This window comes from Balearica regulorum, chromosome 1 (genome assembly GCF_011004875.1).
Source record: "Balearica regulorum gibbericeps isolate bBalReg1 chromosome 1, bBalReg1.pri, whole genome shotgun sequence".
NCBI classification, from domain to species: domain Eukaryota; kingdom Metazoa; phylum Chordata; class Aves; order Gruiformes; family Gruidae; genus Balearica; species Balearica regulorum.
Window position 1 is genome coordinate 194,435,047 of NC_046184.1, and position 22,585 is coordinate 194,457,631.

Genomic DNA, 22,585 nt, shown 5'->3' on the forward strand with positions numbered 1-22,585 from the left:
TTTCAGCTGCTGCTGGCTAGGATTCATACCCTTGCTCGTGTGGGTGGAAAATGGCACAATACCAGGAGTAAACCAAGCCGCAAGCTGGCACTGTGAACTGGCAAGCTAAACCTTCACAGGCCAAGACGACTTTTATAAAATTTTGTGAAGCTTTCTGTGATGAAACCACAGGAGAGATTTTTGTGAATAAACACTAACATGAGAGTAAGTCAGACATCCATTCATGTTTCCCTCTGTGGTGGAGCATACAAAGTAACATCTATACAAAGAAAAATGAGAGAAAAAATTTTGCAGCCAAAATCCGGATTAATAATTATCATTATCAATCCCCTACTCTATGTCTGATTGAATCATTATTGTCATTACTTAACACTGGCTGCAGCAGCACGCTCACAACATTGTCTATCTTTGCTATGAAATTAAACACTACTTGGCCTCTTTGCTTACAGACAACCCAACTGTGTCATCTTTTATTAGCCACACACTATTATGATGCTGTAGTATCTAATAATCCTTTATTAATATTACATTATTAACGTTACATTAACAACTCTTTCTTTAAAAGTGGAGTTCACTTGTTTCTTAGCCACAACCCTAAAGACAAATGTCAATGTTTGCTGCTTGGCTAGACTCAAACTCCAGGACATGAGTATTTCTCATGATGACTCTGAAATATAAAGCCAGCAGGGACAAGATAATGACTTTTACCATCCACATGAGCTCAGTGAAGGTTTCTGAAAGTTTGGCTTGAGTATAGCTGCCTACTGAAAAACTTTCACTTCAACAAATGAATGAAGCACAAGGAATTTGGCTGCTGTCTGAAGGACCTTCTGCATGACCAGACAGTTGAAAATACCAAACACAACATGGACAGGACATTGCACTCATGCTGGTCAGTGGGCCATGACAGAAAACTCCTTCCACATATTGAAATGTCTAAATGTTTTGGAATAAATGACTGCCAGAAATACATTATTAAATTTGGAGAGGAACAGGAACCTATAGAGATGAACTCTGCATCAGTAGGTTACGAAAATAAAGAAAGAATCCTAAGGTTAACACTGGATTTTCCAAATAAACAGCTTAAACACTGGGAAAACAGGGTAATTCCTGAGAAAACCAGAAGAGTCTAATTACATCTGAAAATACTAAAAAGATTCCTTTTATGGATATTCAAAGGGAAATTTAGTATTCTTGAGGGCTGGAATAAAACTAATGTTGTATCATTTTTTCTTAAAAGTGTCAGTAAGACAATCCAGGCAACTGCAACACAGCTGGTCTGATACTCATCCACAAATGGCTGCATTTGATTAATAAAGAACCAAAGCATAGTAACACAATGCCATAAACATAGGTTTACGGAAAAGCAGATTTTATTAAACAAACTGTATCTTTTTACAAGCTTATAAATTTGGTTAGCAAAGTTAAAAGTGTAGTCTTATATTTCTGTTTGGCAATTGGATTGGTATCTTATCAAACTGTAAAATGAGAACCAAAAAATCAACGTTCACAACAAAAATAGATTAAAAGTGAGGTGATAGATACTTCTTAACATGGGTTAAGGGAGAATCATGTCCTAATGAATGTACTTCTAGTGCAGGTACAGAGGTCAGTTCTTGGTCCTGTACTATTTATCCTTACTGTTAATGACATAAAAGAAAAATATTTCTATCAAGTTTACAGGCAAAACACAAATTAAGAGTGGCAGACATAAAAAAAATAGTAAAAAGGTTCTACTTTGAGTGGCATTTTGAAAACTAAATGCAAACAAAGAATAGATGAGATATTAATTCTAACCTATGGAGAATTGCATAGCCAGAGACAAAGAATGCATACCACACAGACAGAATACGGCTTTCTATTCCTGGGAAGCACTGATTATGAAAAAAGGCCTGAGACCAGGATGACTAATGTGTCAAACACAGGCTGCTATTCTTGTGACCTGAAGAGCTATGGAGAGCCTTTTCAAGCAGGATAAACAAAAGCAAAAGCAGGAAAGCTCTACTGCTTCACTGTCAGTGTCTCAGCAACCACTGCTGGATGCTCAGTCCGGTTCCGGTGTCTGCAACTTGAGAAAGATGCTGATGAACCAGAGGACATTCAGGAAAGGCAACTATAACATATGACTGGAAAACTTGCCTTAAAGCTTAGTTTAGTTTGCCCATGAGAAAATTACACAGTCATTTAATCATATCCTCTAATGGCAGAAATTTGCACCTATTGCACCTACAACAGCACCTATTTGCAAAACATATTTACAATGGAGCCACTCAACCCAAAATGCCCTTTTAGACAACACAAGCACTCAGGCAATTCCAAGGTGTGATTTATTATCTCCCAACAAACACGTCTAAAGCAGCTCATCTGAACTGTACCCTGAAAGTGCTTATTTCTCTCCACTGGCTACCAGGAAAGCCAGGCTCGATGTCAGATGTAACATAAGTTATCAAGGATGCCTGAAGTTAAGTGAGATGACTGCCATGCCTGCTATGCATGAATATGAGGAACAGAAAATTGCTAACAGACAGCTCTTCATTCAGTAACATCCAATGTCTGGAATTTTAAACCAGACTAATGCATTAAAGAAGTGAAACACAAAGGGAAGGAAATTAACCGCCAGAATGCTATTAAGGCTGGTGCTGATTCTTCCATTAGTGAAGATTTTAAATTAAGATTTTTTTTTAAAAGATGTGCTTTAGCTCAAACAGAAATTAATTCAGAGAAGCCATAAAGCCTGCTCTATGAGGAGAACAGATTGGATGACACAATGGTTTTTCTGGTTGTATAATTTATGATGTGCTGAATACATTAGTAGAAAACATACTGCTGAGAACAATCTGTCATTGGTAGAAGTATGATACAGATGTTCTAAGAAGGATTCTTCTCTCTCTAATCTTGATAATATCAAGAGCCAGAAGTCTGAATGCCTATCAGTACTTGATTTTGCTTTGTACATCCAGGTACAAATATAACATGTGTGATCAGAGTACCTTAGTGAAATACATAAAAATTTCCTGCCGTGATGGTTTGCTTGTCAAACATGCTTTGCCAAAACAGAAGCTGATTTTAAGGGTTGTTTTGTAGAATACACCTCAGGGGAACACAAAAGCAGAGGCAATTTATTAGGATGATTCAATTTTCAGGGAATATTTTAAAGAAAAAGTACATTGCTAGAATAATTGATAAATATGCCTTATAACTAAAAGTGATAACCATACAAAAATGTGGTTTGCCTTAAGAGTTCGTTTGTATAGAAAAGTGAAGCTCTCTGAAGACGCAGTGATATTTCCAGGGAAGCCAAATTCCACTGTCTGAGTGGATGTCTGAGGAGCACAGAAGAATGATGGCTGAAATGCTATTACTGAAAGTATGTTCACATGCACATGAAGGTGGGCTGTCCTGAGAATCTGGAAAAGGCTAAAACCACATCTTAATGCATATTACAGATCACCAACAAACACCTGGTCACCTGCTATGGAACAAAGCGAATCAATATGAAGATTCAAGGCTTGTGTCTTGTATAGTAGCACAGTCTGAAATAAAATTCAGTTTCATACTTGAGTGTATAAGCAAGGCTGTGGTAATGCTGTATGCATTACAGAATTGTTTTCCACCTACTGAACATAATTCTCTTCATTCTTCTCTTGTGGCACCTAAGAAGTTCACCAAATCCAGTAAATTGTCCTGTCTCTGTCCCAAAGGGAACTTTGTAACACAAAGTTGAGGCTCCAAGGGGGCAGGAGAGCTCAGAAGAAAACCACTAAGCACTAAGCAAATAGGACAGAATTGTTCTGTTAAAAAACAGTGATTCGCACTGCAGAAAGAAATTAAAATAGGAACAATACTGACCTAAAAAATGCATAAATGGGTTTGTAAATAGGTATGGAATCAAAAAGATAATTCAAAGAAAAGAGGGTAGGCAATGTTTGGCAACGCTGTTCCATAAACTGTGATCTCACCATAAATCGTATTAGTTACAAACATCAGCTGTTGTTATGGGACATCACTTCGCATCAAACACAATGACAAGCTATATTAGCATAATGGGTTATTATTCCCAGATCCGTGTGATCAGTACTCCATGGCAACCAATGATAATGAACGGCTTTGTCAGTAAGAAAGCATGTATAAAACTATATGAAGCACGAACCTCAGGTACCTGAAATGGTACTGAGGGTTGTTAATAAATTAAGAATTTAAACACTAGTATTGACATTTCTTTCCATATATACACAGAAAGAAACACTGAAATTTTCCATACGTTCTCAGCTGACCATCGTCATCGTGGGGACTTGGGATTTCCCAAGACACTTTCACTCAGGGCTCAAGTCAGTTGAGAAGTTAGGTGCTTAAACCTGGCCTGTGTAACAGAAACCAGAAAACTGACCCAGTGAGCCAGGCAGCAACTCAGAACAGGCTCCACAACAGCCAACCTGGGCCCAGCACCACCTGAGATACTTCCCCAGATGGACATCACGTTGTTGGGCCACTTCAGATGTACAAAGCAGAGCAGAGAAGCAGCTCATCTCCTTTTCAGTTTGGCTGTAACTGCTTTTTATGTAACAGCTTAACGGCTAGGGAACTCACCTGGAGCATGGTAGTTTTGGGTTAAATGCTTAATTAAACCTCAGGGTTTTAAACTTTCATCTCCCACCTTTGTGGAGAGCACTCTCATTTTCTGGTTACCAGCCAGAATGGTAAGGATTACCCACGTCCCACTTGTTCGAGGTTTGTCAAATTTGAAGAAAGAATTCAATGTGCTTTTAATCAGAGATGAAATATAACCGTGAGCATGGCTCTAGCTCAGTACTTGCCACTCAGTTCATCAGTGAGTGACAATGACTAAAAATTATGTGATAAATTATAACAAAAAGTAACATTAAACAATAAAGGTATTTGGGCAGGGGAATGCCTACGCTGGTAAATCACCTCTTGTTCTTGTCAGTGTGTGTTAGATACACTTCACGAATGCCTCCAAATCAGATCCTTCAGATATTTCTACCTGTTTTCTGCCTGAGTCTGAGCCATGCTAAATCATTTCTATCATATTCATCTTCATCCTAGGCTTCTTTTTGAATTCCAGTTTATTGTCCCACAAAGCAGAGCAACACGTAGGGCAAGAATCAGCCTCCAAAGGAAGAATTGTTCCAGATGCCCCTTTCCTCCTAGTAAAGACATCTCTGGTTTGGCATGGTGTATCCTTAAGATATTAAATATCACTAAGTAATAGCTGCACAAAAAACATATAGAAACTTTTAAATGCTATAAAATGGATATTGTGCTTTTTTATGTACCCAGTCCAGACCAATCACGACCAAGCTACTAATCCAAAATAAATCAGCCTTTCACATGAGATTAAAAGATGCCAAGGTGATGACCAGTAAAATTGATGTCCACTGACACCGATTTATTTTCTTCTACTTCATTCTAACCAACAGCAAATGTTGCATTTATAACAGTAATATTTGTTGCATTTAATTTCCGTAACATCTTTAAACAAGATAAATGAAAATGTGAAAGGGTTACAGTTAATCAGATTATTTTAAAGACCCTGGGCGTGTTAAATATGACCCTCACATATATTAGGCACTTAACCAAAACCACAGGGACGGATGCTCTCTCCTACAGCTAGACCCAGGCTAACCAGCCCCTACTCTCTCTTTAGGTGGTGGCACGGTGAAAACTCCAGGACTACACACTTTGTGCATGGGCCGCTTCAGTAGATTTTACCTGCTGGGCAGATGAGCGCCTGAGCATCCAATCTGACACATGACAGAGAATGAAACACTCTTGAGAAAGTGGAAGGACAGATGAGAAAGGTCACTGTTTAAAGAAACACAGTTACCTGGTTCATGTGCTTAGACAGATCTCTGGCGTGTCTGTAAGGTACACACACTGGCTCATAATGTTTGATTTATGTACTAAAATCTGTATGCCCGTGGCCACCTTAGCTACTCTGTAGACACAAGCTATTCTGAGTTACTTCTCCTTGACTGACAGAAGAGCACAGAAAGAACCAACCAAATGACCTATTCTGGGGCAGCTAACTCTACCACAAATGCAAAATAATTCAGGAATTAATTTAAAATACATCCTTAAAGATAAAGCTGGATAAACATCCTGAAATGCTGAAATCTATAGGGTAATCTTTTATTTCAGAAAAGATGATGTCCTAGAAGTGAGTTACAATAGGTGAAATTGCAAGCATCAGGCATAAGGACTGATAAAAAAATGTATTACGTGGGATTTTTTTTTAAACTTTACCTTGTATTTTGATTTTCTGATTCTGTAAAAAGAAATCAAAGAAAATTGTCTTTTCCTGAAAAAATCTTTATGTGGAATATCCTAATACAGTAATTTTAAAATACAGTATGTGGGCTTTTAAAAATCACACATGAAATCAGTCTAACTAATTGCACTGATGAGCAGTTAAATACTCCCTTGTCTTCAGTGAAAAAGCCTTAGGACAATGCTCAGCTTTCTGAAAGTGCTGCTCAGTATATTTTACTTAAATTATCGACACAGATATTTATCAGAATTTCATGTCACTGTGCCAGGTTTTGTACAGTTCATGGAAAACCACAGCTATCATTGGAATCCATAATGGATATGAAATGTGTGATTTAAAACATAAAAAAAAGAGATTGAAAAAGATTGTCACCGATCACACTGATCATTTGTGACATATGAAGTTTAATGACTGAAGATCATTTTCTGTATTAATTAGCAAGATATAACATTATATGTATTTACCTACACACACACACGTAGAACAATAATGTATAGATTCAAACATTCCAGCCAAATGTTTCCAACTCTGCTTCTATAAAGTAGGTAAACATGTCTGACATAATAAATGCAAATCATATCAACTTGAAATGTCATTTCTGGATTTATTATTATAAAAATGAAAACTTTGTAACAAAAAGTCATGCACTGAGGATATTGTCGTAACATAAATGTAGTCTTTAAAATGCATGACATGTCAGGCAGGCAAGCTTTAGGACAATTTTCCAATAAGGTTGAAATTTGGTATGTAAATGTTTAGGATATGTGCTAGCTGTGCAGGAGGATCTGACCACTATTATATGCCCCTTTGTACTTAATTGAGAAAAATGCTTGATTAAAATCAGTGGCAGCAACTTTGGAGAAACTATCTCATTTCTTTGCAGGAATAGATTCCTTTTTGTAACAAGAAAATAACGGCACAAAGTAATAATAGTCTTATGGTGAACTAGAAAGAATTCTATTAATATTAGGCAGAAAGCCATATCTATTAATACCATAAGCACATAATAAAGAAACCTCTAACTTGCCAGTAGTGTGATGCTTCCATTTTGCTCCTTGAAGGACTACTGTTTGTCCTCAAAGAAACTACAATCCTCTCACTTGTAACTGCCCTTCTCGGCAGCTCTGCTGTAATGGACAGGCCTCTGGGTTTCCCACCTTGGGGACAGCAGAGCTGGGGACTGGCCGAGGTGCGGCGATGCCTGGGTACGGACCTGCTCTCACTGCAGCCGCAGGAGACAGTCAGCCCTGTGCCTCTCCTTCCAGTAAAGAGATGGCCCTTACACTAGAGTTTAAAAATGTAGCCAGTCTTGTTTTTCATGTTTCAAAAAGAAATTCTGTCTCAAAAGACATTTACAGATTCCCATGGTAAGTACATTTTCAGGTTTTTACTCTAAATAACTCCTCATTTCATTTGATTATTCTTTTTCTATTCCTTTTTCTTTGCTGATATTTATATACTGTAAGGTAAGGATTATCACCAATGTCATTAACATGCTATTTGCTTTCTTTCAAATCCCTAACAAGGATATAAAATAAAACAAAGCCCAGAGTCCATCTCTGCAGCACCCAACTGCTTAGCTCAATCTAAAGTGACAACAAACCATCAGTAAGGATACTTTATTTACCGTGCCTCATGCCAGTTTTTAATACATTGCTCATAAAACTATTATGCTTGAAAGTATGCTGCGTGATACTCAAATATTCACTAATACCCAAACACATGGTCTGTGTCTTCATTCACCCGAGAATGCTGTCAAAAGGCCTCAGATCTGTCTGACGTCCTCCCCTGGGAGATCCTAGGACAGACTAGCTTTTATTGTTAGCTTATGCACTACCTGCTGTATGAGAGAAGAAATGCATTGGGAAGTTATCTGCTACTGCATTACAAGTAATAATGAACAGAATAATAATCCAGTAAGAGTATTTCTTTGTACATCTATGTGCTTTTCACTGTGTGCTGCATTACCTCATTGGACTTAGGCTTTCCGAAGCGAAGATGCTAAGTGAGGTAATACAGTGGACGTATGATTAATCTAATGCCCAATGAATCAACTGACCCAGTTACTTTACAAGCACACACAAGTCACTTGCTGCTCTCCTCACCTGATAACATTTAACACTTTGTGTCACCTAACCCAAGCACTAGAGCAAAGCGTGGCATACCCTTTGCTGGAGGGATTTGCTATAAAGCAAGGACGTAGGATGGAAATCAGGACTCCTGCACTGCATTCTGTGCTTGGGAGGGTATTTCTCTGTCTCTCACCTCCCCCATCTCCCCAGCTGCTCTCTTCTTACTCCAGCTCTACAATCTGGTGTCTCCTCACGGGTGTGTCTTCCCCACTTCAGGCTCCCCATTCCAGTTCCAGACTACCATGTGCTGTCCCCTTGCCGAGCCAAACCCAGCTCATCTCGTTCTTCCAGCCCTCTCACTCTGTCCCATCCCTCCTCCTGTCCCTACCTCTTCACCCACCCCTTTCCAGTCTCCCCTTGGCCCTGTCTCCTACCAGCCACTCTTCATTTCCACTCCCACTGTCTTCTGGGAAGCATCAATCACCCTGTTTCTGATTCCTCCTCCACGATGACTCCCCTGCCTATCTCCTTTCATTCCCTCTGGCTCTCCTTCCTGGGCTTTTAATCCAAATTCGCTCTCCCCTCCGCCTTCACTTTCTTCATGCAGTCACTGTAAGGAGCCAGTTGGCTGTAAGGTGTCTGTCCCCCACCCACCCCTAAGATCCTCTTCAAGAGAATTTTTAACACGAAAAAACAACACTGTTTTTGCATTTTCTCATTCTTAAAGAGAGTAGAACCATTTCTGCAGAAAATTCAAAAATTCATCTTCAGGGACATTAAGTTTAGAAGTGCTTTAGCCCAAACTGTGGAGCTCAGGAAAAGTTATTGTCAACAGAGAAGAGGGGTTTCACATGAAAAGTAGGCACAGCAATATACACACACATAATCATTAACAAATATTCTTTTTTTTTCTATCTTTTTATAAAATTCCAACCTATCTTAACAATTCAGCTTTAAAAGTTCTTTAAAATAATAATTCCAATCCAGTAATTTCACTTGCCATAGAAGTTTGTAGCTCCCTGTAACATGCACTGCTACCTGCCCTGGCCCTTACTGCTTGAATATGTGACAGACAAATGAGTAAAAACAATCAAAATTTTTAATTTCACTTTCCCTTTGAAAACATTTCCATCTTCTATTTTATGACACACATGTTAAAGACTCACTATGGACAAGCTGAGACTTTGCTTAATTTACTACAAACCTCAATGACTTTTGTATTTCAAAAGCAATACTTTCCAAGTTTTGATTCCTGGAGAGTTACTGCTCTCGATCAAGCACTCATCCCAGTAAAGAATACATACATTGCTCTGCCACATTTTCCCGCATATGAGTAATTGAACAAAAATCAAAATAGCCGCCTAGCTTTCGTTCAGATGGCACAGAGATAAAGGGTGTGGTGAGGTTATTTATTTCAAACATCTGCCTTCAAAGTAAAAGAATTATAGCTAAGTAATTTTCTCCTCATTTAAGGCATCAGTAGCAACAAATACGCACCCTGTGGAATTTTAAATAATCCAAGGATATTTCCATTTTAAAACTACTACTTACTGCCAATTAAAAATCTCATTACAAATAATAACTAGTTGAGTCATGATTCACAATGTGTCATTTGGCTACCAAGAATGTGAAGGAAGAAACGTTCTTCCAGTAAAGGAATAGAAGACAGGGTTTCATTTCCAGCTCTAACACAGGTTTCATGTGTGATCTTGTGTTTCTCTGTTAACTTCTCCGTTTCCATTTGCCCAGTAAAAGCAATGAAGGAATAATACTTCCATCTTTCATATTCATGTAATAATGCTGAAAGAATTTAAGTCTGTGAAGCTTCCAGATGGGAAGCACTGTATGAATACTATTATAATGAATACCACACCAAGCAAGGTATTTGCAGCACTTTCCCTGCATCTGAACCAATGAATGTCAATTTGCATCTTGTGAATGTATTTTAAAATAAGCAACACTATGAGTTTTGTGTGCAATCCTCTCAAAGGTGTGACTGAAGCTTGTCTCACAGCTGGGGTATTTACAAAGGCTGTTGCAGCAAGGATTTTCTTACAGCTAAGAAGCTGGGAAGCTTATGCTGCCATTTTTCATCAGGTGGACTTCCCTCTTCCCTACCTAACAGCCTCGTTTTACAAATTCTGTAGACACTTAGGTATCTTTAGGAACTCTACCCTCCTCTCAATTGTTCTGAATTTGGTCAACATTTTCAAAAAGCAACCAGACTGCATAAGTTTTGCTTCCACTGGAAAGCAGACTAAAAATAATTCCAGTTACAAGGGAATAAATTGGAAAACATGATGTCAGGTAGCTTAGCCTACTTTCAACACGGGATATCTCTGTAATACACACAGAATAAATCTAATTCTGAAAATATACAACAATATATTACTGTAAGTATATGCAGAAACGCAATCTACAAACTTCTTAAGGAAGAACTTTGGCTAGAACTCTATATGAGTATTCTTCTGACTAGAAAGGCAAATTCATCCAGACATTTAAGGACATTCATAAATAACAATCAGACATGCAGTAAGAAAGATAATTGTGTATATTTTGTTCAACAGAAGTTGTTCTAGGGAATCAATATCAAACCAAACAAATTGATAAATGGACATCCTTCAAAGTTTAATTTACTCCACATACAAGTTGAGACTCTTCAAAGTTACAGAGACAGAGGAGAGCTAGATAGGTAGAGATTAGGAAAAAATGTTAGTATAATGATCACATAATTATAGGAGAATTCCTGCAAAACAATACCTTTGGCAGACTTCTGTGCTGAACCAGGTACTACTGGTTACTTAAGAATTTGGGGGAATATAAATGAGTCTTTCAAAGTCAAGCCTTTCAAAATAAAACTAAAACCATCTCCAACTTCACAATTATAAATAAAATCAAGAACAATAATCTTGTTCTGCTACAATAAGATCTGCTACATTCTTTTGATCAGTCCTTGTTTAATGCAAATCCATCTAACATCTTCACATTTTGACCGCACACAAATGATTTCTGAACCCCTCACTGACTACTGAAAACCACAGCAGCCTCTCTACTTGTACGTGTTAGTGCTACATTTGATGACAGCAAATTTCTGAAAGCATAGAAAGTATTCAGGATAAAGATTGTATACCACGTCTCTCACAAGGGTCTTATTTTTTGTGTGTGTGAAACTTCTCTGCTAAGGCTCCAACCACTTAATTAGGCTCTTTATCAGCAACCCATTCCCCTGGAGACACGTGATACGTGTCACTACAGTGATCCCACAGTATTTACAAAACAACACTCAGGTTTCTCTTCAAATCAATGGCCTGAAAAGCACCCCAAAATCTCCCTTTGGGGATGTGACAGAGCTGAATCTCTCCAGCGGCTCTGTAATACCAGTTGCATCAGTGACCTTGATATCTATGCACAAACATCAATACTCTTGGCGGTCTCTCCATATTGGTGATCTACGTATTTCATGCAGAGGAGGAAGCAAGCAGCATTTGACATCCCAGTGAAACTAGCTATTTGGCTGAGAGCAGACTAGGAAGCCAGTGTTTCTCAGATGTGTTTTCATTCAGCCACTTGTTTTAGCAAGCTCTGCTGTATGCTGTGAATAGAAAACCTTTGCTATCCCTCAGTTTTGAATGCGACTATAATTTGAAATATATGAAAGATCATAAATACATATGGAATTGCCAGGCTTCTCCGTAGTTGCTGCGAGGAAGAGAGTCCGTGCTCCCAAACTCTGGCCTTGAACAAGTTCTACCTTTCCCCCTTATCAGAAGTGCCATATCAAGGGGTGCTCCAGCCCCTGGCAGACAGAAGCCAGAGAGACCTTGCTGGTGAAGACTGAGGCAAAGGCAGCACTCAGTACCTCAGTCCACTGTCACTAACTCCCCTGCCCCATTCAGCAACGAGTCCACATTTTCCTTGTTCACCCTTTTACCACTAATGAAGCAAGAGAAACTCTTCTTGTTGTCCTTGATATCCCTTGCAATTCCCATCTCCAGCTGAGCTTCGGATTTCCAAGCACCATGCCTGCATGCCCAGACAATGTTTATAAATTCCTCCTTTGTAGCCAACCCCCGCTTCCACCTCCAATATACTGCCTTTTTTGCATTGGAGCTCAGCCATGAGGTCCCTGATAAACCAAGCCTGTCTCCTCATATGTCTGCTTGTTCCCCTGAGTATTGGGGTGTCCCACTCTCGCACTTGGAAGATGCTGACCTCAAAGACCTGCCAGCTTTCCTGAGTTCCTTTGCCTTTCAGAGTTGCCCCCCATGGGATCCCACCTAAGTTTCTGAAACCTGAAAAACTGAAATCTGCTCTACTAAAGTCCGGGGTCTCTAATCTGCCATGCCCTTTCCTCACTCTTCTCAGGATCTTGAGCTCCAAACAGTTCTTCCTTGTTAGTGGATAGGAAATTCAGCTGCACTTCACCTCTGGTGGTCCATCCTGTGTCAAGAAGTTATTCCCAACACCCTCAAGAAATCCGGACTGTTGGTGTCCTACTATGTTACAGTTCCAGCAGACGTCAGGAGGTTCAAATCCCCCATGGAACCAACATCAGCAATTCATCAACTTCTTCAAGTTGTTTAAAGAAGGCTTTGTCCGCTTCCTCACCCTGATCAGGTGGCCTGTAACAGATTCCCACCATCATGTACCCCTTACAGTCCTCTTTTCTGTTCTTGACTTACAAACTCTCAAGTCCACTGTCACCCACCCATCCCACAGAAGAACTCCATACACATGAGAAGCTCCTTCACAACGATGGCAACCTCCACTCCTCATCTTCCCTGCAGGTCCTTCCTGAAGAGCATGTATCCATCCATCACAGCCCTCCAACTGTGTGAGCTGTTAACACCAAGCCCACTCTTCCAATGATGTCGTAGTCTTTTGACTGCATGCAGCACTTGATTTCCTCCTGCTTGTTTTCCAGAGTGCATGTATTTGTATACATACACTTAAGGTGGGTGTCTCTTCATCCGCTTTTACAGTTCCTGAGGTCTCCTTTATTCCCTCTGCCCTGCACCCTTTGATTTCCACCCCAGTTCACTGCTACCTAACTGAACTATGGTTCATAATCTCCCTCCACTCGCATTCCTAGTTTCAGACTCTTAGTAGGTTGATGAGTCATTTGGCAGATGTCTTGCCCCACTTTCTCATATTGTTGAACATCTTTCCCTTTACATTCTTAAAAAATATAAACTGTATAAGAACTTACTTACAATATGTGGCTGAAATAGCTGCTGTGGAGCTTGAAACCATGTTTAGGGTTCCTTTTAGCTGAAGCAATAGACAAAGGATTGGATGATTCAGAAGAAAGTATATTAATGGAGAAGGGATTTTCTTTCTATGGACAATTGATTCAAATCTATTTTAGGTGCAGTGAATGAAAAAACACCAACTCACAAATAATTCAGCTACCTACCTGTGTGAAATTATTCTCCAGTCCAAATTTATCATGGAAACATCAGAAACAACAATTTCACTGCTAATACTCTGAAGCAGAGAAGAGAGGGATGCAAAAGCTAGACTGGCCTGGAGAAGGAACTAGCTCTGATATTTAGAAGCAAGCACAGGTACAGGAAGGTAAGAAAGTAAATACAATTTACCACAAAGCTCCACAAGGAGCAGGAATCAGCCCAAACTGCCTCCCCCTCTTAGCCATGTATCCTAGTCTCCTTCCTTATGCTGACCCAAGCATCTACACCATTTTAGAAAGTTAAACAGGCATTAACTGTATGGGGAATTAGGGTAGGAGAGAAGGGGTAGGAGCACGGGGACAGGAACAAGAGGCTGGGATGGGACTGCACCTCCTGGACACAGCTACTGCAACGCCACACCGGCCATCTTGCGTTCAATACCCACAGGAATTCAGTCTCCAGGGCCACCAACTCATAGCAAGTGTTCGAGCACTTGTCAATTGCTTAGAAACTCAGGAATAAATACAGAAAATAAAGCTGGACAAGCACGTGCAATTGGAATTCTGGAAGTGCAGAAACTGCTTCCTACTGTCCACAAGGTCAATACAGAGAAGGGAGTTTGAACTATTAATGAAATGAGTGCATCAAAAGTGACTGAAATACAAAAGGAATGTGAAGTAGCATTTTGGCTTATATCGTCCTTTACTAAACCATGGACACTTCTGTACGCTTTATACACCTAAGGTAACCTGCGTATTATAACTTCCCTTACACATTTTATTTATATTTATATATATATAAACCTACAACATCTTCAGTGGTATTTTATATGCATAGAGGAAACCACAAGAACTGTTAGATCCTTCCCTGATCTTTTTTAATAGTAACTAACTATACTGCTAGCTAAACTGCTGGTAATTTGATAAACCAACAGTACTGCAACATCAGATACCACAAATTAATTACTCAAAGTGGATACTAATAGTAGAATAGAATAGTTTTTGGTTTTACCACAAGTAAAATTATTGGAAGCTTTATGGAATATGTACCAGTGATTACCTATGCCTAGTTTATGCCTCGTTTCCAGACTATTTTATATTTTGAGATAAGGACTGAAGTTTTGCCACAGAAATTTATGCACTAAGACTGCACTAAAACTATTTGTAGATGTTTATGACAATAATTCAAACTCCTTAATGGCAAGCAAACTTATTCTGTAAATAAGCTGAATTTTACAACAGAGCAGTTTGGATTCTCTTATGCCTTTTTCCTCCCAGTATGATAGAAACAATTCTGGAAGGTCCTGAAGACAGTAGCAAGCACCAAAATAAACAAAACCCCTCTTTTAAGAGTTCTCAGGTCTCTAAGGTCATAAAACTTCCATTTTCCCTTCTAAGAAGAACCATGTCAAAATGCAAATTCTAAAATGGGTACCACTCAGAACCAAACACTCTGGTTTAATACCTTTCCCTACAGCTCTGCGCAGAGGAGGATCAGATCTGCAGACAAATATAAAGAAGGTTGTCCTGGGAGATAACAGTCACCACTATTAAGCAAGTCACTTTTCTGCTGGCAGTCACAGACTACTTAAAACTGAAGAATATACTAAGCACCCTAATTTCAGGCTCAATGGATAGAACAATCAATTCCCTTTATGTAGCAAGACAGCTTGAATTAATAGCATCCTTTGTCCAAGGCAGAGTCACATGCCAAGGCCTGAGCAGATGCTAACCTTAGTCCCCAGGGCTCCCTAAAGGCAAGGCTGTGGAAGTGGCCAGCTTTCTGCAGGTGTATTAGGGTGAGACCTCAGTAGCAAGCAAGAGGAGAAGGTCCAAGCATGGTCCCAGCCCAGGCTGCAGTTTCTCTCAGCGCCAGCCTGCTCTCCCACTTACTGCTTACTCCCCTTCCCCAGCTGCAGGGGAGAGCTGATCCCTTCCCTGCAGGGAGAGTTTGCAGCACATCAGCTTCTTGAATCAGCTCTGGGTTTGCAAGAGTAGGAATGAGAGAGCAAGCCAGATGGCAGGGAAGGACAGGTTCTTCTTCTCCAGTCAACGTGTTTGTTCAAGTGAGCACTGAGAAACATGAAGGAGCCTCTTTCCTTCCCTGGTATTTTGCTACAATCCCGAAGTCTGACAGCACAGTGTAGTCAGCTATAAACAGGTCTATGTTTGCCTGCAGATAAGCAACCCCCTGAAAAACAGCTGTTATCATCTTCCTGCACAATAAAATCTTACTAGAAAATCAAAATAGCACACTACAGAACTTGCACTTAATGCAGACTTTTACTTAAGAAACTGCTCACAGCTTTCCCTTTCTCTTGCTCATGAACACAGGGCTTCACGAATATTCTCTGTAAAAAGGTTGAATTTTATTGCTAAATGTATTACATTCATTTAATGAAGGACTACATGGCAGCCAACAACCCCCCCCACCCCAGGCTTCACATCAGCCATTGAGAAGTTTCTCTTACGCCTGATGTTCTTCTGACAACATAACTTGTTTGGACGCTAGCAAGGCGTTCAGCTCCGTACATGACGAGCAAGCTGTGGAGGAGCCACAGGACCTCCTGGGACTGCTCTGGGATGCTGTTGTGTTTGAGCCATGCCAGCAGTAATTGATGTGGGTGCCTGTGTGCCCCCAGGATTAAGCTGTCTCCAATGTTACCACCACTAGTAAACAGCGAGTGGCTTTTGCTAGACCCTGCTATACAGGGACTGGGCATGCAGGAGCACAGGGTGTGTAGGAGGAGGATTGTGCAATGGGCTTTGTACAGCCCAAAGGTGAAGAGGATGATGATACGAGGATTTTGATGTGGATGGTGGCGAATGTGAAGAATACAGGGAAGTATGGGCCATGGGAAAGTGACCTGAAGTCCTAGTACTGAAAAAGGCTTTATTCTGAATCTGACTTAAATGAAAGTCAACAAAGAAAAAACATCTTGCCATTCAAAGGTAGATAAACAAGTGTTGTAATCCTTAAATGAAGGCCTTGAAGATAACTCCATTCTATGAGAAGTGCCAAATAAAATTAAAATGTCCACTAAGCAACATGTGCCCTCTCATTTCATTACATAAAAAGACACCTTAAAATCTCTTTCTAGTAACTGGGAGACAATGAAATGGAGTTTCTACCAGCCCACATAAGAGCTGACTTGTGAGATCCCGAGTGACCTATCTACCTGTGCTGTTTGGATTCTCCTACAGAAGCCTTTCCCCCAATAAACTTAACTGCCAATCTGATCTAGAAACTGCAAAAAGCAGAATTTATTATAGAATTTCCTTCAGTTTATACTGATGGTACTCCAGCTTCTTGTAGCCTGATTTTTAAACTTCTAGCCAGATTTTTTTTTGAAACTATGAATTTGAAAAATGCATTTGGAAATTAAATTCAGAATAAATCTAACGATCATCCCATTCATTCAAAAACCTAAAAAGTCTAAGAAAAGAGCAGATTCAAATTCTTAACATTTGGATTCATATGTTATTTTACAAATATTTATTTACAAGAAGTATTTTGCAATATTTCCACAGCCAATCTGAGGAGAAGACCTTAATCATCCTACTTTTGGTGAGCCCCATTTTATTCTCATAATCTTTTTGACCTCAGTGGCCCAAGTGAGCACTACTCACCTTGGGTAAGCATGGTCATTTTAGCAGTAATTTCAGAGGAACTCATGCAAATGATTAATGTAGTTGTTGACTGATGCAGAGTTTGCACTTGTTAACTAATGCAGCATTGATCAAAAATACGTGGCTATTTAAGAAAACATCAGAACACAAATGGTATCACTTTAAAAAAAAAAATTCAAAAAAATTCCTGTTTTCCAACCAGAAAATCCCAATTCTGATCCTACCTCCAACGCATTACAGGACTATTTTCCAGAACTGCATGATGTGCACGGTATCTTATTGACACATGCAGAGCAAAAGTCTGTTTTGAGAGCTACGCAGAAGAGTATTTTGAGGTCTCTCATTTTGGTGGGATGATTCAAAGGCCAGACTGTGACTTGGCTTTTTTATCCCCTAGGAACAAGAGTGCATGCTCACTGAGAACACACCACCGACTGTATCTGATTACAACAGTGAACAGGTACCTAAAATGAACTGACTCCAGTGCCCATAAATTACCTGCCTCCTTAGCTGGCTGATAAACATGAAAATCCAAGCAGCATGCCAGGTGAACACCTCTGCAAGTGCTGTGTGACACTGAACTGAAATCCTGCCCAGCATGGCAAGAATGCTAGTTTGTTAAAGACCTTAGATAGCAAAATCACAGAAAATTGTCACCCCAGGTAGAATAACTGGTATGGTGTGGGCAATGGGTGTGGTTGGCAATCTATTAGAAAAAGTTAATGCTCTGTGTAAACCAAAACACAAATCAATAGAAAGGACTGGTTTTGGTGGGACTACAAAGTCCAGGAAGGATAAATGCTATTTACAGCTACTGTTTTAAAGTGCCAATTTACACAACATACATGGACAGCACCTTGACACTATTGCCATTTGAGCAAAATATATACTGTAGGACCCAATCTTATTTTTTTTTTTTAAACAGTATGTTAGACCTCTTTCTACTAGGTAAAAGCCACGACATAATTTATAGCTTACTTCTGCTCTTGGGTATGCAGACACAGCACCTATTCTCTGAAAAACATGTTCCTGTGCATGCATGTGCAGGCTTCCCAGCAGTTTCTCAAGCAAGGGAAGTGTTTTCCTCTGCTCCACCCATCACATAGCAGAGCTGAAGAAAGCCCTAGGTCTTTTGAACTCCCTACTGTCTTATCAAATTGTTTGTTTTTCAGCTAGAAGGATAGATACAGATTGATGAACACAGCCTTCCAGACTGAAAGTAAAAAAAATACTTAATTGGCAACAAGTTGAAGTCAACCTGGATTAATTTATTGTATTTCCTCTCACTGTTTATTCAAATATAGTAGAAAGCATGTTTATCAGCCAAAAGAATATTAGAAATACCAATTATTCATCTACTATTTCCATTTCTCTAAAATGGAATTTCATTTAAGGACTTCTAATTTCAGACTAGGAACATCTTTCCTGATTTGAAGTACTTTCAATATACTTCAATGTAGAGAAAAAAGAAAAAATATTTAAATGTTATATTTAATTCCATAATATAGCAATATTTATATTCTTAAGTGCTAATTTTACTTAGTCTTAAAGTTACAGTAGCCTATTACAAAAATAATGCCAGAACTGATTTGATTTCTGCACCATAAAGTGACTTGTTTTTCTTCTGTCATAAACTGTGACTAGCTTGTTATAAAATATGTGTTGTCACAATACATGCTTATGTTCTCAGTATTTGATTAACATCAGTCCAAAAAAGTAACTGAATTATAAAATTCTCTTCCAGTCCTTGTAGGATCAGTGATTTGAATGAATATGCACTAAATATTTTAGAAGGAGGGCAGATAAGCAATGCTGTTTAGGTAATAGTATTATTCCCCAGTGGCTTCACACTTGTGGTAGAAAAACAGATTCAAACAAGCAGTACAGTGTTACTGAGGTTACAAATGACCTGGAAAAATACAGTTTCTATGGATATCATTTAATGAAGACAAGCCTTGAATGTCACTCATCTAATATAGTGTTATTTTTATTTCTTTGCAGGTATTCAGATACACGCCTTGTATTACGCAGATTTTGCAATTTTTTATACCACAGAATTTTAAAATACTAGTCTTTTATGCAGAAGTTATTAAATTATAGATAGTGGGATGATCAGAACCTTACTGCCTATGTAGCCAAGTTGGATTTTTCCAGAGACATTATGTTCTATCTTTTAAAAAATAGTTAATTATGGAGATCTAGCACTGTTAATAAAAGCTTCTATAGAAAAGGAATGTACTGTTCATGTATTTTAAATGAAAAAGCAAATTTCTGCCAGAGTTCTCCCATGGCCTTACCTAATCTGAATATATTTGCAAGCACTAAATTTTATTAGGAAATCTTATTACATAATATTGCTAAAAATCCAAAGAGTGAGTGATTTAAACAGCAATGGAAATCAGGAACAGCAATACTGAAAAGACCAAAGAAGACTGAAATGCCATTTGTTTACATTCTGCAAAACCTAGCCTGGATTAGATAAACAGATGGATTCTTTCTGGATGGAAATATTGCATAAGATTCTGAAATTAAGCATAGAGGGTGGGAAGTACAGCTATAAGCAACTGATGTTTTGCTTTTCATCACATTAAACTAATGAGTTTCAGACCTTAAGTATAATCATTGTATTTTTGTCCTCAGTGCACAATTAATAAAACCCAACTTCTGAGCAATGCCACACCCTTGTGATTAAACAGCATTTTCAAAAATATTTAGAAAAAGCCTGAACAAACCAAATAAACATGTAGGCAGGAAACGCTGTTTGGAATGCACTCCCTGCAATGTACTATTAGAGAGAGCCAGAAAGCAGCCTAACTTCAGAATTCAATCAAGCAAAATCTAGTATAATCTCATTACAGCCTTTGCAGTTAATGAAACCTATTTAAACCTCTGACATTCTGATTTTTAGAGCTGACAAAAGCAAAAATTATTTGGTTTACATAACACAAACATACAGAAATACAAGATTTTATCCTTGCTATTTACCAAGCAATGCGTAATTAATATGAAAAGATTACTCTTCTGCTACTCACTATTGCTCCAGGATTTCAGTAAATATTTGATACTGATTTCAAAGAAGCCTGAATCCTGCTGGCTAGCCATGTCTGCTGCATACAAAGAGGCTTCTATAATTCTGAGCAGTTGAAGTGGCAGGTACTATGTATGTAGATGTGACTGTCACCAGTTAGTGATGTAAACGAGGGGTCAGAGGAGGAAATGAAGTCTCCACACATCCACTTCTTCCGTTCATGGTAGGTAAGCTAATTAAAAAAAAAAAAAAAAAAAAAAGGCGCTCAACAACAACAAAAACACACCATGAGATTTTTGTCCTTTGCTCTTCCTCCAGGGCTCGTACTTAATTCTATCTGCCGAATATTTTATTCCCTCACCCCCTCAGTATGTATTTTCATCTATTCCATTCCAGAACTGGGCAAATTTCTCCTGGTCGGTTAAGGCATATGCAGTACCACAGCACTTGTTCCATAAGCACAGTTAGAGTATCTTCCCAAAGGATGCCTGAGCTGTGCTTTTAATAACATGCAGTCTGACTGTCTGAAGCTTTTTTTTCCATCAGACGCTGACAGCCCGAGCGTATGCACCTCCTCTTGTGAACCGAGTATCAACTCGAAACCCCACTGAAACCTTCTCTTCTGCAGCTGGAGGAATTTCACACGTACTGTTTAGCTTTAGGGAAAAAAAAAAACACCCTCTAATGAATATCCTCTGCATGCTCTGGTCAGCTGCTCTCCTTCCGCCTGTTTCCAAGAAGAGCACGCTGAACTATGCACAACTGCATCATGCTGCGGTAAAGCAGAGCTGCACCCATAGATCTGATTGCAGTGACGTTGGGATAAAAAAAAAAAAACAAAAAGGCTCTCCCTCAGCCCAGTTGCACAAGAGAAGCACTTCCAGAGCACTAAACCCGTGGCATTCAGACTGGCTGCTTCTGCTTTTCTTTCACTGCTACAGAAAAACATGCTGTCATTTTTTTCTTGACTTCCCCCCCCCCCCCCCCCCCCCCGCCCTTAACAAAGATGAGAGACAGCAGGCTGAATTCATAAGGGCAAATAAACCAGAGAGCTCACTGCTTGGTGTTCACCTCCGAAAGAGCCACAGAAAATTCTCAGTTTGATGTCAGTTTTAGCTTGAATAATGTTTTTTTTAAAAGGAACTGAATTCACATAAGAAAATGAGGCAGAAGCAATTCACTGCTTGTTATTCTCTCTGTATTTTCTACAAAATACTTAATTGCTAGCTACAGTTTTCATATTCCTAAGGGTTTATTTCAAATAATCACACTACATCACTATGCATATTTTAATGAGAATGAAGAAAAATAAGAAGAATCAGTTTCCCAAATATTTTTTTTTCATATATTCTGGGTATCATCCTTCCAGATGTTATTTCCTGGGAAAAACAGTTCTTTTCTCACTTATTGGAATAAATTTCCTGCAGCATCTCATAATTACAGTATCTGAGCCAAAATAGAGCTTGTCTGCTGCTGATTCTTCTAAAAACTTTGTCAGCAATTATATTTGCACATTATTTTTAGTTTCAGTATACAGAGTATTTGATGTTTGGATTGGAAACTGAGCAACACAAGGGTCATTGAGACCAAACTCCCGTGGTTCTCACTGAAAATATGCTAAATGTCTTTTGTAAACATACCTCATCTAGAGATAAGGTTTTGTGTCCTTGCTAATGGAAGGCTGCTGTGGAAACTCACTTTATAAACCTTCTTTCAACTCCTAAATGAAGTTTACTCAAAACCTTTCGTGAACATGGACTATGAGAAATGTTCAGAGCATCTCAGGTTTGATCTCACCAGCTATCAAAGAGATCTGATCAGCTCTTCCTCCCTAAACTGTTAAATGTCATCCCATTGCTGTCACTCTGGGCCCCCAATTTCTTTTCTGAGACCCCCTCCCCATCAGTGTCCCGTCCCCTCCCCCCCCCGACAATGCCTCCTCATCGTACCGTCCCATTTCAACCAGCACACTCCAACTTTTTACAATTAAAGTTAAATTTAATAGCAAATATGGCAAGTCCCAAGACCTAGGACTGATGACTTCATCCTCACAAATGCTGCATTAATTCCTATGTTCAAGGATTTAAGTAATAATTTTTCTTCTGGTGCTACATCATCTACTTTTCTGAAGATGACTGATTTTTAAAGTTTATCAC

At 39.0% G+C, this 22,585-nt stretch overlaps 1 protein-coding gene across 8 annotated transcripts in view; it reads right to left on the reverse strand.

The window, feature by feature from the left end:
- FRY (FRY microtubule binding protein) overlaps positions 1-22,585 on the reverse strand; it is a 253,474-nt gene that overhangs the window by 154,880 nt on the left and 76,009 nt on the right. For 2 of the 8 annotated variants that reach the window (XM_075742051.1, XM_075742049.1), the window contains exon 1: positions 20,434-21,233. The exons of the other annotated variants lie outside the window; for them this stretch is intronic. In XM_075742051.1, coding sequence (XP_075598166.1) covers positions 20,434-20,503 — 70 coding nt within the window. In that variant the 5' untranslated portion in view covers positions 20,504-21,233. Of the gene's footprint in view, positions 1-20,433; positions 21,234-22,585 lie in introns of those variants that run through there. 8 annotated transcript variants of the gene reach the window in all.